Here is a 15,869-nt window from a genome sequence, read left to right as displayed (position 1 = left end):
CGTATACACACACGTATACACACACGTATACACACACGTATACACACACGTATACACACACGTATACACACACGTATACACACACGTATACACACATACACATACTTTTTTTTTTTTACATGCGCAAATAAATATTACAATTTCCTAAAATTTAAAATAAGGATGCAGTTGTAAAAAAAAAAATTAAATAAATTTCAACATCTGTCAGCCAATCAGAATCATAAATTTAAATGTCATGGTATAATGAGCTTCAACAACTTAAATCCCTCCAAAACCCCTCCCTCAAACATCTACAGAGCCTGCAAATGAAATAAGAAATCCCTTGGCGCAACAGCACACGTACAATTAAACACTCCATTATTACCCTACCATTATACAGCACTGAGTCCTGTAATGTTTCCAGAGCACCAGAATAGAGTCACAGAGCACCAGCCAAAACCCACATTCAGTGTAACAGCATCTCTGACAGAGAGACTGGATGAGGTCTTTCCCCGTCCGCTCTCTCTCATTAGGTTCAGATGTGGGAGCCGGGGCCCGTCAGGGTGGAGCGGGACAGGCGAGAGCCACTCAGACACAGAGCTTCATTCAGTCCGAGCGTCCCGACACAGAGTCCATCGTCTGGATCACTAATATAGACTTACTGTACTGCATCATCATGATGCTAAACCCCAAATGCTAAAAATACACTGTGAGAAACACAAGGCTTTGGAGGAACAGTTTGGTTTTCATAAAAACCCTGCAGAGGATATGAATCTACTTTAATGCACTTCATTAAGTTAATTCTATTTCCAGCCTTTGCCATCTCTGTATAAAGCAGCCAAATTCAACTGTGCCACAGTTTTGGGTGTTATTTTTAAAGCACATAATGGAAGTTTTGGATAAATGCTTGTAAAATGTCCTGAAATAAAATCTTGTGCTGTAAAATGCATAAGCCGTTTTCTTGAGGGTTAAAAAAAAACATACTTTTTATAATTTTGTATAACATGTATAACATGTTTATTTATATAGCACATTTAATACACAATGGTAATTCAAAGTGCTGTAAATAAGAGTAATTAAAAAAACAAACAAAAAAAAAACAATAAAAACAAAAAATAGGAATTTAAAATGATTTAAAAATTGATTTAAAATTAAAACAGTTTATGATTAACATTTTATGATCAATAAAAATGATACAGAATAAACTATTTAATAAATAAATGTAACCGTTAATGCATTTTATATTTTTTAATAAAAGTAACTTTTTATAATATATAAATGTACATAGAGAATAAATTAAGTACATATACAATTTAAAAAAATGCATATTTAATAAATAAAATATGCAAGTAAACAATTTCACTAGTAATGTTTATATGTATTCTAAAAATGTTGCATGTTTATATTTTAAATATATAATATGAGTATAAAAAAAATTGTATCTATGAATATTGTATATATGAATTTGGTATACAATATAGTAGTACATATACTGAAACAGCAAATATTTAATGTTACTTATTTAATAAATAAGCAAATAAATGTAATTGTTAATGCATTATATTTAATAAAAATACATATGTACTTAAAATATGCAAGTCAACAAAATTTCACTATTAATGTTTATATGCATTCTAAAAAAGTTGCATGTTTATATTTTAAATGCATAATCGCATATGAGGTTTTACTATGAAGCATATGTACTATATATGCATATAGTACATACTATTAAAACAAACATTTATAAAAAATATATAACATGCAAATGTAATTTTACTATTGTTAATTTGTAATTCTCTAAATGTACACGAAAATAAAATTATGCATATACTACGAAAGTACTAAAATATTTGCATATTTAAGAATAAAATGTCTGTCCATCTGTTTGTCTAAATTTCTGCCATCTTTATTCATAGTAGAGTTTTAGGAAAAGTAAATTCTGAATTTCAGCTTTGCCATCAATCATTTCTTGTGCCATCTTTAAAGCACATTGTAGATGTATGAAGCTTTTTAATTTGCTTGTGAAATGTCCTGAAATATCATCTTGCGTTGTAAAAGTCAAACTATCTGTCCGAATGCATAAGCCGTTTGTTTTCCTGTGGGTCTCGTTCAGGTTTAAAGCACGTGGCTGATTTTTTTCCGAGGTCAAGCTCATCCAAACCTGCCTACCACATTTGCTTTAAATCCTAAATGATCAACAGCATCCTACGGGAACACTAAAGCTACCAGCCGTACAAAACCACAAAACCATGAATTACAGAGGGAAGAAAATATAGAGCTGATATCCCACTATATGACATTAAAAAGAAACGTTTCTTTCTTTTATAAGGCTGAATGGTTTTGTGGATTTTTGATTGAAAACTGAGATTTAAAACACTATTATTATAATTTTTTTAATCATTGATACATTAATAATGATAATAAGCACCATAATAGTCACGATAACTATAATAATACTACTAAAAAAGTGAAATAAATGTTTTAAAACTATTTGAGATGAAGCACAAAAAGCATGGCGGCTTATGTGACGTTTGATTTAAAGCCCAAGGAATAATCATGCAATCTTCATCACAGGATTTAACAATGCTTTCGCTGTTCGGTTTTCAACAGTAAAATTCAACAAATTGCAAAAACAAGCCAATGAAGTCAGCAGCATGATAACGTTTAACTACACGGGAAAATCAATTAAAGTCAACTTCTGTTAAAACTGAATTGCTGCACGTTTGGAAAAGCTGTTTCAGAGAGAAGGAATTTGGTTTTACAAGGTTTAAAACACTCGGTGACGCACAGATCCACTTGTTCACAACGAAAGCACCAGAAACCAGGGCTGAAGCAGTTTTTGTTTTAGGGTGACTTTCTAACGTTTTGGCAAAGGTCTACCGATGAAAAATAGCCTTTTCAGCTAATTCTGGCACATTTACTGTCACGTTTATTAATGTGCATTGCCCTTGTAAACAAACTTTAAAAAAAAAAATCTAAATAAAATGAACCTGCACTGAAATAAAAATATTTTATTCATGTATTTTTTTATATTCCTGAACAGTTTGAGCATGTGCAGTTTTTTTTAGCATTTTTTAGCATTTTATATACACATTTCATTTTTGCTTAATGTGACTTGATGTACTACTAAAATAAAACAAATATTCCTAAAAACGATATGCTTATCTATACAGATTTTAAAATACAAATACTACGCAAAAATCACAAACTTAAACAAAAAAAAAAAAACTTACATACTTTTTATATATATATATATATATATATATATATATATATATATATATATATATAGTTTAATGTGACTTGAAATATTGTTTAATGTGACTTGAAATTTGTAAAACTATATGCATATCTATGGAGATTACAAAACACAAATTTAATTTATTATTTTTTATTTGTTTGATGTTACTTCAAGTAAAAAACTACTAAAACATTTAACTACATGCATATCTGTATAGATATTAAAAACAATTACTAACCAAAATGACCCCTTAAAATTGCAAAAAAATAAAAATAAAAATTACTCAAAATAAAATAACTGCAGTGAAAACAATATACATGAAAAATTATATATTTTTTCCATGTATATTTTTATTTATATATAACATCTCTTTGTTTAATGTGATGTGAAATGTATAAAAGCTATATGCATAGAGATAAAAAAATAAACAAAATGATTAAAAAAATAAGACAGGAAAATCTAAAAAATAAATAAAATACATTCAAAATATTAATAAAAACCTAACAGAATCTTAATGGTAATAGAACAACACTAGCCAAGACTGAATAGAAATCAATTTCTTGTTACAAAATAAATAAATAAAAATAAATTAAATCATAATATTTGAGTGTGAGCATGTCTGTCAAATTTACAAGCATTCACTACAAACAACAATCTAACAATCTTAGGAGATAAAACCTAAAATATAAAATTTTATAATATACAAATGTATATAATATAAGAACCCTTAAAAAAAAGAATGAATAAAATATTTGCTTATTTAATAATATTTTATATAATAAAAATAAATCACAATACTATATACTGTTTATGATATATAAATGTATGAGTATAGTACATACACTATAAAAATAATATTTGCATTTTAAATAAATATGCAAATGTATTTTTACTACTACTTTTAATATTTCTAATAAAATAGCATTATATATGTAGGGCTGGAAACGAAGCCTGACCATAATGGCACAACGGGTCATATTTAACGAAGCTGGCAGCATCACACACGCCACAAACGAGCGCGCTGGTGAACTGCGGCTACATTTACATGCATTTTATAGCGTGTGTAAAAGCCCATAACTACATGCAATTACAAGTGCATGAGGCAATCCACACGTCTGAGATCCTAAAACACTCGGCTAATTCACTTTACAACTATGAGCAGTGCATTGCTGAAGGAAAACACTAATAAACTATTCATTTCATTCAACCAACAGCAGATTTAAGCAATTGTCAGCTCAGAAAGAAGATGCTGGGTAAAATACCTGGGCCGATATTGACGGTGAAGGGGCTCTTGGGGATGGCGACGCCTCCGAATGTAATGTTGATGGTGTGAGGGCCGGCCTGGATGGGTTTGTAGGTGCAACGGAAGATGCTTTCGCCCTTGTCTTCCATGATGGCCTCCACAGTGTTTTTATTACCCAGAGGGTCTTTGATGACGGCTGTCACGTCTCCGACTCCGGCACCTGATTAACACAGACAACAGCGGCTTTAAAACTTGTTTTCCTCAAGAAAATTTGCTTAAAGTTTTCAAGCAGGGTCAGACCTGCGGTGTAGATTTCGAAGTATGTGGGCTTGTTGGCAATGTTGCCCAGTGGTTCCAGGCCGGGCCCTTTAGCTGTGACTTTAGTGGCGTCTCCCAGGGCTTTGTCTACATTCACCTCAAATGGGCTTTTTGGGATTTGCTGTCCTGCGAAAAGCACCGTGACCTGTGGATTGAATATTATAAATATCATGAGCCTATATTTCACAGAAAAATGCATGAAAACAAGGGAGTTGTTCTGTGTTTATGCATAATAAACTGATTGTTTTGACATACACCTATATGACTATTATAAGAAGGAGGGAGACTCAAGATAGCGTAAAATGATTAAGTAACGCAAAAACAAAAAATAAGAAAAAAGTAAAGGAAGGCCTTTTATAAATAAACTAAAGATTTTTAGGCATGGAAAAGTCATGAAAATTTTTTAGACCAGAAAAATTCAAATAAATTAAAACTAGTGAGATTTTTTGACCTGGAAAAGTCATGAACAACAACAAAAAAAAAATTAACCTGAAAAAGTCATCAAAAATTAAATAAAAATGTTAAATAATTAAAAGTGAGATTTTTAGTTCTGGAAAATCCATAAAAAAAAAAAAAAAAAAAAAATAAAAAAAAATAAAAAAAAAAATAATAATAATAATAATAATAATAATAATATTTAATATATTTTTTTTTAGACACTGAAAAACCATGAAGAAATAAAATAAAAAAATAGTAATGGAAAAAAAATAAGTTAGATTTTTAGCCCTGGAAAAGTCAAAATAATAATAAAATATAAAATTAAAAATAAAATGGAAAAAATTAAAATTAAAAAAGTGAGATTTTTGGAGAAGCCATGCAAAAAAAAAAAAAAATAATAAAAAAAAAATAATAATAATAATAATAATAATAAAAATAAAATAAATGTAGACATGAAAAAGTAAAAAAAAAAAAAAGATAAAAAGTAAAATAAAATAATAAAAATGAGATTTAAAAAATAATAAAAATGAGATTTAAAAAATAATAATAAAATAATAAAATATAACAAAATAAAAAAGTGAGATTTTTAGACCTGGAAAAGTCATGAAAAATAAAATAAAATAACATTTTTTTTAAAAAATCTGTAAATTTCACAATTTTTTTTTTATATTTATATAAAAAAACTGGATTGTTATCCATTTATATAGAAATGTATAGGAGTACAGATAGCACACATACCTTGTGTGGTCCCATAACCTGAGGGATGTACGTCACGCTGTAGGTCTTTTTGCCTTCATTGAGCACAGGTTTGACCTCCTCTCTGCGGCCCTCTGGGTCTTCAACGTAGACCATGACCTGGCCTTGACCAGCGCTAAAGGTGTCCACTGTGAACACGGCCGGACGCATCACACGGTTCCCAGTCGGCTCGATGCCTGCAAATACAGATGACAAACAAAAAATCATTCAGGACTTTTCCTCTGGAAAACATGTGAGTCATGAAACAAGTTCATTACAGCTAATGAGAAACGGATTTCTGTTTTAATTACAGCCCCAAACAGATCCAACAGAGCTGGTAAAACAAATGACATGCTTCAACAATCCTAAAATAGCATTTACAGCATTTTCTTCACACTATAACATTAAAATCTCCAGTAGACTGAGAAAATCTTTATAAAATTATATATTTACAAATTAAAATACTTTCAATACATTTAAAAATTTAGTTTGAAATTAAATTTAAATCATTTTCCTGTTTATACTGTTTCAAGTCAAAAATTTATGATGTGGATTTCATTCATGAATCCCCTACTTAGGAAATAAAAATAAATGCTGTTCTTTTAAACTTCATATTCAAATAAATCTGAAAGAATCCTTAAAAAATAATAATAATAATAGTAATAATAATAATAAATAATAATAGTTGTTATTTATTAATTATAATTTATTTATACAATTAATATGCATGTATTTATCTGTATATTTTTGTTTTATATTTGTTATATTATATTTTATTTCAAGCAACTGGACTTTTTTGGTTTTAGTTTTAAGTCAGCTAGCGGACACACTATAATGAATTATTTTCATAAATACATGCATAAAAATAAATAAAGGAATATATTTATAAATAATGAACTTTATCAGCATATTTTTGTTTCATTTAAATACATTATATTATATTATATTTCAATTATATATTTTTTTACTATTATTATTGTTATTAATAATAAGTATTATCATTTTCATCATCATCATCATCATCATCTATTTTATTTATATAATAATATTTATTGATCAGCATTTTTTTTTTTTTTTTTTAGATATTACATTTCAAGTAACTGGATTTTCCAGCTAAAACTAAATTTATTTTAAATTTCACTTTCATCTCAGTTAACCATTTTATTTTATTTCAAGTAACTTTATGGTAGCTAGCTGAAATAAAATAAGCTTTCATTTAATTTTTTAAATTATTTTAGTTAACGCTTCTTTTAAGCAACAGGATTTGTATGGTTTTAATTTTAGTCAACTAGCTAAAATAAAACAAGGTTTTTTTTTTATTTGTTTGGTTTTTTGGGGGGTTATAATGAGAAGCGGACTTCTGTTTCAATTACAGCCCTAAACTGATCCAACAGAGCTGTTAAAACAAAAACCCCATGCTTCAACAATCCTAAAATGGCATTTACAGCATTTTCTGTATTTATTCATTTCATTTAAACCAATTCAATAATATATTCAAATATTTTCAATACATTTAAAAATGTTGTTTGTATTTAAATTTAAATCATTTTTCCGTTTGTACTCTTTCAAGCTTAAAGACATCAATAAAAAGCAGTCATGAATTTAAGATTAGGATTTTATTCATAAATCCCCTACTTACAGCCATCAAATGCAGCATAATTTATGCGTATAAAGAAAAACAAACATTGATATCATCAGACGTCGGTTTGAAACCACAGCGGTTGACAAACCTGCAAACGTAATGGTCTAAAAATACTCCTTTTAGTTTATAGTTTGAGGCAAACCGCACAAAACCGCAAGCACACGATCCCTCTGAGCTCATAAAACACATTATTTCCAAACACGGATTCAATTTGCCTCTAAAAACTAAAGTCCTTTACAGGGAACACGTGTGATTTAGGAAACAAGGGCGACTGTGTCACGTTTCAAATGAGTTTTATTTGCAGTGCTTTTAGAGAGGACATAATCACTTAATGGAAAAATAACATCGATGTGACATGTTGTAAATTATACGCTCGTTCAAAAACAGAGGTGAGGATTTCCCAAGACCGACGACGCCGCAACCGAAACCTTGTAGTTAATTTTAGTAAATTTGGTCACGGAAAATTTGTAGAGGTCACCTTTAGTGTGACAATCATAACTCTTAAACTCATTAGCCACCGCTTTTATAGCTTTAGTCAAATTTACAACAGGTAAGAAGCACATTTTCACTCCATCCATCAATCCTGACTGGTACTTAGTGTGGAAAAAAAGTATTTTTTTTTTTAATTGTTGAATTGGTCTCCTATGCTCACCAAGGATGCATTTATTTGATTAGAAATACAGTAAAAACAGTAAAATTGTGAAATAATATTACAATTTAAAATGGCTGGTTTGTATTTCAATACGTGTTAAAATGTAATTTATTCCTGTGATGCAAAGCTGAATTTTCAGCATCATTACTCCAGTCTTCAGTGTCACATGATCCTTCAGAAATCATTCTAATATGCTGATTTGCTGCTAAAGAAACATTACATTTTGAAACTTTTAGGGAAACAATACACCAACATTGAAAAGTTTGAGGTAATTAAGAGAAAAAAAAAAGCAAGGATGCATTAAATTGATCAAAAGGGAGAGTAAATGCATTTAAAATTTTACAAAATGCTTTATTTAAAATAAATGCTGTTCTTTTGAACTTCATATTCAAATAATTCTGAAATAAAATGCATATATAATTAATCCTGGGAAAAAAAGAACCCTACAAGAATTCTGAAAGAAAGAAAGAAAGGAATATTCATTCATTCGCATATTTGATTTATTATTTAAATATATTATATTTTATTATTTCAAGCAACTGAATTTTTTTGGTTTTAGTTTCACACAGCTAGCGGAAACAAAATAAGTTCAATTTTTTTCAGTTAAACATTATTTCAAGCAACTTTTTTTTTTTTAATGGTAGCTAACTGAAATAAAATAAAGCCTTGGTAAGCAGTACAGACTGGAAAACAATTTTTATTATATATTATATTATTTTTTACTATTTATTTTAGTTTTAGTCAACTAGCGGAAATAAAATAAGTAAATTTGTATTAAATCTTTATCCCAGTTAACATTTTATTTCAAGCAACCAAATTTGTTGGTTTTAGTTATCTAGCTGAAATAAAATAAGTTTATATTTTAATTAAATGTATTATTTTGGTTAATTATTTTGGTAATAAAGGATGCATTAAATTGATAAAACGTGACCGCAAATACATTTATAATGTTACAAAAGGTTTCGATTTCAAAATAAATAGATGATTATTATTATTATTATTATTATTATTATTATTATTTAACATGGTACCAATAAATGATTGCTGAATGATCATGTGACACTGAAGACTGGAGTAATAAATTAATTTTCACATAGAAAACAGCCATTTTAAACTGAAATATTATTACCGTTTTTTTTCTCTATTTTCGATCAAATTAATGCAGCCTTGGTGAGCAGAAGACAGTCAAAAAGCACTGCAAATAAAACAAGCATTTTTCTGACCAGTAGTGAACATGACCAAACTTAAGCTCTAAAGTACAAGACAAAGAGAAAATGTGTTCAACAATCCCATCGCTCCAAATTAACGATACTGCGATGCAAGTATCTGAGAAAGTCTGACCGTAACGCTTCATTGGCTCCTGACGATACTAAAAATCTGGCAAAGTTCAAGAGAATTACAGGATCCTGAAACTCTGGTATGATAGTGATCTGTATTTGTGTGGTTGCTCAAACATATCTCGCTGTTTTGAAGATAACGCTGGGTGTTTCTATGTAAACAACAACACAAGTACAAGCTGGGAAAAGCATGTTTGTAATGTGTACCTGGGCCATATGCGCGCGCCTTCTTAGGGTTGAGTTTGGGTTTGAGAGGAGCTCCGGGCTTCAGTTTGGCTTTGGGGAACTGAGACAGATACGTCATGACTGACTGCTCGTCCACACTGGGGTCAATGATCTCCTCTGGAGCAATAACCTGCAAACACAGACATGTATAGATAGTGTGCCAAAAAACAAAAACAAAAAAAAAACACCTGCTTTAAAGTGCAGAACATGTGTTTCAAATTTATTTCTGACAACTTTTGGCTTGAATTCTGGGACTGGACTACCAGTTCTGTCCAAACTAGCGTTAATATATATCACTGATGCACTATTATAGTTTAACACTTTGAATTAGATCATTTCTATATTTTCTATTTTCACTTTAAAAGTAAAGTTTTAATAATTTTGTTCCTTTTTTGTAATTAGTTTAGAAGGACAGCTTTTTATAATAAATTTTAAACTATATTAAATGCATTTATTCATTCATTAATTTTACTTTAAGATTACTAATTATACAATTAATCAATAGTGTTTAATTTTTAATTAACTATGAATTGTATGACTTTAACTGTATAATTAATTATTTTTTAGTGTTAATTTATTAATTAAATATTAATTGCAATTAATTTATTAGTTTAATTTAATTCTAGCAGTTTTAGTATTTCAGAGAAACTGCCTTGGCAAAAAGCTGAAAGTATAATTTTTTTATTATGATTATTATTCAAGCAACTGAATTTTTATGTTTTAGTTTTAGTCAACTAGCTAAAATAAAATAAGCTTATATTTTAATTAAATTTATTTTAGTTAACATTTATTTTAAGTAACTTTTTTTTGTTCTAGTTTTAGTCTTCTAGCCAAAATAAAATATGGTGTGATTTTCATTAATTGTATAAATTTTATCACTTGAAGTGTATAATAATTTATTACTTTAAGTGTTAGTTATTAATTGCATTTATTAATGAATTGTGTTTTTAAATTTATTAGTTTTAGTTCTAAGAGTTTTAGTATTTCAAGTTAAACTAAAAAAAAAAAAATCGTCTGGGCAAAAATCTTAAATAAGCTTATTTTTAATACTTTTTTTTTTTTAGTTAACATTTTTACATTTCAAGCAACCAAATTTTATATCGTTTTGGTCAAGGTTTTTTAATTTTTATTTTAGTTAACGTTTATTTTATTATTTCAAGCAACTGACGTTTTGTTATATTTAATTCATTTAATTTAACTTATTTTAATTCAAACAACTAAAATGTTTATGGTTTTAGTCTACTACCTGAAAGTTGTATTTAATTTTTATTTTTAGTTAACATTTAATTGTATTTCAAGCTACTACATTATGGTTTTAGTTTTAATTAACTAGTTGAAATAGTTGAAATATTTTTTTATTAACATTTATGGTTTAAGTCATCTAGCTAAAATAAAGTGTGTTTATTTTTTAATTTGACACTTATTTTAGTTAACATTTTATTTCAAGCTACTTTTTTGTTTTTTGTTTTAATCAACTAGCTGAAATAGAACCAGTTGATATTTTAAATGAATTCTCAACTCAGTTGATGTTTATTTTATAGTTTTAGTTATCTATAATTACCCCGATCCAAACATTGGAATCCTGCCATCATTTATTCAATTCCATAAATAACACATTCAATTAAATTTAATTAAAATGAAGAATATTTGGCAATGCAACAAAGTATTTTAGTGTTCACATAAGGCCAGAATATTAACTTGTAACCTATTGCATTGATGAGTGAAGCAGGCGTGTGTTTGCTAAGGTGTGATTGAGGTGTGTTGAGTATCATATTAACTCTGAGGCAAACAGAGTGGCTGATACTGATGGAGGGGTGTGTGTGTCTAACACACGTCCCCCATTCTTATCTGAGCTTTGTATTGATCTGTTAGCATGAATGGAGAGGAAGGAACATGACATTTTTCAATCACACCCTAATGTGAAACAGTCAAACGTATCTCAGATTTGTGGCGCCTCTGTGTTGCTGAATTGTCATCCTGAAGCACTTGAGGTCAAAGGTCTCCAGCTTACCTGTGGGATTCCCAGCCAATCATCAGCGAGCTGCATGGCCTCCGTGGCGTTTTCCACCGGCTTCTCCCCGTCCCAGATCTCCCAGTCGGGACACAGGCCTGGAAAACACAAACACAGGACAATATGAACACTTAAACAGGTTACTGCTGATGTTGATGTACTATTACAGTTTGTTAATATTTTAAATTAGATTGTTTCTATATTTTCTATTTTCACTTTAGTTGTAAAGTTTCTAATTTTTTTTACTTTTTTTAAAATAACTTTAATATAAAATGCATTGTAAACTTTATTTTTTTTATTTGTATTTTTCTTTATTAATTTTGCTTTATTCATTTATTAATTGCATAATTTTAACTAGTTTAATTTTTCATAAAAATTGTGAAATAATTATTTTGTTAATTGTATAATTAATTACTTTTTTAGGTTTTAGTTATTAATATCATTTATTAATTAAAATATAATTTGTATTTAGTAGTTTATTTAGTTTTATCCGTTTTAGCACGTTAAATTAAACTAAACAAATGAGAAACAGTGCCTTGGCAAAAAGCTGAAATAAAATAAGTTTTAGATTTCTAATATTTAATTTTAGGTCAAGTAATATTTATTTTATTTCAAACAACTACATTATGGTTTTAGTCAACCACCAGAAAAAAATAAAAATAAAAATTAATAATAATAATAAATTATATAATATTTATATAATTATATAATATATAATATTTAATTTATTTCAGTTAACATTTTATTTTAAGCAACTGAATTTTAATGAGTCAACTAGCTGAAATAAGTTCATATTGTAATATTTTTTGGTTACAGTTTATTTTATTTCAAGCAACTGAATTTTGTATAGTTAAAAGTTGTATATTGTTAATAAAAAAATTATTATTATTATTATTATTATTATTATTATTATGCAAACAATTCAATATATTAATAAATGATAAATAAAAAACAAAATTAATATACAAAATCATACATTTATATTATACTAATAATATTTATAATGTACAAATAAGATTAATCAAATAAAAACAACCCAAAGAAGTACTTCTAAACAAATCTAAATAATTTAATCAAAAATTCTAAATATTAAATATTAAAAATCTACAAAGAACATCATAATACAATTATCAATATATAAAAACAATAAGACATTTATAAATAAATTTATATATACACCTTTTGTTTTATTTTTTCACAATTTATGATTACTTTGTATTGGTCATTTATAATATTGATATTATATATAAATAAATAAATAAATAAATAAATATATATTTAGTTATATTTAAAATTTATATATTACAAATAACCAATAAAAAGTAATAAAATCATACATTTTGAATAAACAAAACAAAAAAGTTATTCACACATTAACTGAAAACAGCATAGACTAAAAGACTAAAAACCGAAAGTTCATCTTCAGTCCACTAGTGACGCAATGTTAAACATGACAAAAGTCTTTCTAGATTTGTTTAATGATCATAAAATGAAAAAACATGCACTAAAAAGGTCATCCACACTAACTGAATTACAAATATTAGGAAATATTAATATTGCAACACGACAGAAGTGCTTTGCACACAGTTCAGGACTCATTCACAGCTGTGTTTTACGACCGATTCACCGTATCTAGACTAACATGGAGCAAATGCGTACAGCTGTCCAATAAACACAACAACAACAGCTGAACAGCAGGAACTAAATGTTTTTCATACTAACACCTTTCTAGTGATCATGTTCATCTCACCTGGAGCACAGCTGTCCACCAGAGCGCCCAGCGCCCGGCCGTTCCTCCAGTCCTGGCTGAAGTTATTGATGGGAAGGTCAGGCACTTTGTTCTGGATCCAGCCGAGCAGTCTCTGCTTGGGCGTCTGTTTCTTGGCTTCGTCGTCATCTTCATCCTCCCAGACGGGCATAGAGATGGAGTAATGGAGGATGAGGGTCCACACCAGACCCAGGATCAACTTCAGGTTCCCATCAACAATCGCTTTGCTGTCTGTTGGGGGACAGAAAGAAATAAAATAAATTAAAATAAAATAAAATAAAGTGAATAAAGCAAGCAAATAAGTACTGAAATAAGTAGTGAAATATAAATGACAAATTAAAATAAATCATAAATACATAACTATTAAATTAAAAAACAGTGACTAAACAAATTAAATTAAAGAAAAATAAAAGTAAAATAAGAAATTACAAATAAAAAATATATATATAAAAAAATTTACGTAGAAGTAAACAAGCAAATAAGTATTAAATTTAATAAGAAAAACAAAAGTTACAAATAAAAATTTATTATGATTGCATAAAAAAAAAACTGAAGAATAAGTACTAAAAAAAAAACAAATTACAAAAAATTTAATTAAAATTGCATAAAAAAAACTTGAATGTAGAAGTGAATAAATAATAAATACCAACATTTTCAAAGAAAGTGAATGTAAATAAATACGGAAAGGAAAAATTAAAAATAAATGTAAATTGTATACACTTACATTTTAAATGTTAATTATATTAGTGTGTACAAATAAAATTAAACATTGTTTTATTTTATTCTTTATATTTTACAAAAAATGAAAACAAAGTAATTAAATAAAAATGGATAAATATTTAAATTTACATTTATAACAAATGTAAAGTAACATTTTACATTTATTTATTTTTGTTTAATATAACATTTACTATCATATTTTGTTATATTTAAAAAAAAATGGATGAATATCTATCAAGTTTACATTATTTATTAATACTTTAAAATTGTGTATGTATATACAAACATTTTAAAAATATATTTATAAAAATACATAAATCTACATTTTTTATTTATACACACATTAAATAAATATTATATTAGTGTGTGTGTGAACAATAAATAAAATAAGAATATATTTTATTTTAAAAATAAATAAAAATTAAAAATAATAAAAAAATAAAAATAATTGGCTTTAGAAAGCACCACTAATGTTATAAATGTGACAGGAATAATGCACAGCTTATATAAGTGTGCATAGTGAACAACAGTAACAGCAAACACTGTCTAGACTAATAAATAGATAAATGGGGTGGAGTATGGTGTTTGTAAATGACTCAGCATTTGACCCATAGTGGGCCACACCGAGAACACAGCCATCGATCAACATTACAAACCTGACAACCCTGACTAAATCACACCACAGGTAATAAAACATTAAAAACAATGAAGAAATTAAATTATGAAGGTTTGTGTTCAATTATGGCAAATGAGCACTCAGCAGTGAACTCTGTAGTTTTAGCACACTTGAAATGATTTTGGAGAAAGCCAATGTTTGCAGGAGGAATGGCAGCTGTTAGTGATTGTTAACACTACAGAAATCAGCACACTGTCAGGTCGAGCCTCTGCAGAACAAAATCTCACATGCTTTCATGAACCAAAGGACAAGAGTTTGTTCAACCAACAGAACGAACGCTTACTTTGGCGTTCACAATATCAGTCATCTACTGCAAACATCAGGGATGAAGCTGAACTTTAACACACAGCCAAAGACCAATGACAAATGTCACACGAATGTCAAACTGCATCATTAGTCAAGCTAGATGGGTTTTTTCCAAGTTGTTTTGTTTTTTCATAAAAAAAAACTAAATTATATAAAATAATCAAAATCCATAATAATCATCATTAATTATCCTTAAATTTGTCATTAAAATCAATTAATGACTATCAAATATTGATTTTATCATTAAAATTCATAAATATAAAAATTCAAAATAAGTACATTTAAAATGTGCTTATATATTTATAGTTTGTTTGTATAATATTTTTTGTAATAAATCTAAAATATGTAAATTAAATTTGTAGAAATATTTACAAAATTTACATACATTCGCATAAAAAATATAAAGTAATTTAAAAAGTTTAGAGTTTATTATTTATAAATGAATTGAAAAATGTGATTTTTATATTGAAATTACATATTTTTATATTTTAGAAATGTAAATGCTTATTTTATACATTGTTTTATTAGAAATGTGTAATTTGAATATAAAAATCATTAAACTAATTTAGACATGGATT

General features: G+C 27.6%; 1 protein-coding gene across 1 annotated transcript in view; it reads right to left on the bottom strand.

The window, feature by feature from the left end:
- The window catches only part of flnba (filamin B a), a 179,594-nt gene that overhangs the window by 115,453 nt on the left and 48,272 nt on the right, over positions 1–15,869 (bottom strand). The window contains exons 2-7 of the mRNA XM_073826377.1: positions 13,572–13,820; positions 11,822–11,919; positions 9,793–9,940; positions 5,958–6,151; positions 4,764–4,926; positions 4,483–4,683 (exon numbers count right to left, since the gene is read on the bottom strand). Coding sequence (XP_073682478.1) covers positions 4,483–4,683; positions 4,764–4,926; positions 5,958–6,151; positions 9,793–9,940; positions 11,822–11,919; positions 13,572–13,820 — 1,053 coding nt within the window. The remainder of the gene's footprint in view (positions 1–4,482; positions 4,684–4,763; positions 4,927–5,957; positions 6,152–9,792; positions 9,941–11,821; positions 11,920–13,571; positions 13,821–15,869) is intronic.

Source organism: Garra rufa, chromosome 20, assembly GCF_049309525.1.
Source record: "Garra rufa chromosome 20, GarRuf1.0, whole genome shotgun sequence".
In the NCBI taxonomy this organism is placed as follows: domain Eukaryota; kingdom Metazoa; phylum Chordata; class Actinopteri; order Cypriniformes; family Cyprinidae; genus Garra; species Garra rufa.
Note: the sequence above shows the minus strand (reverse complement) of the source record. Positions and strands in the feature narration are given on the sequence as shown.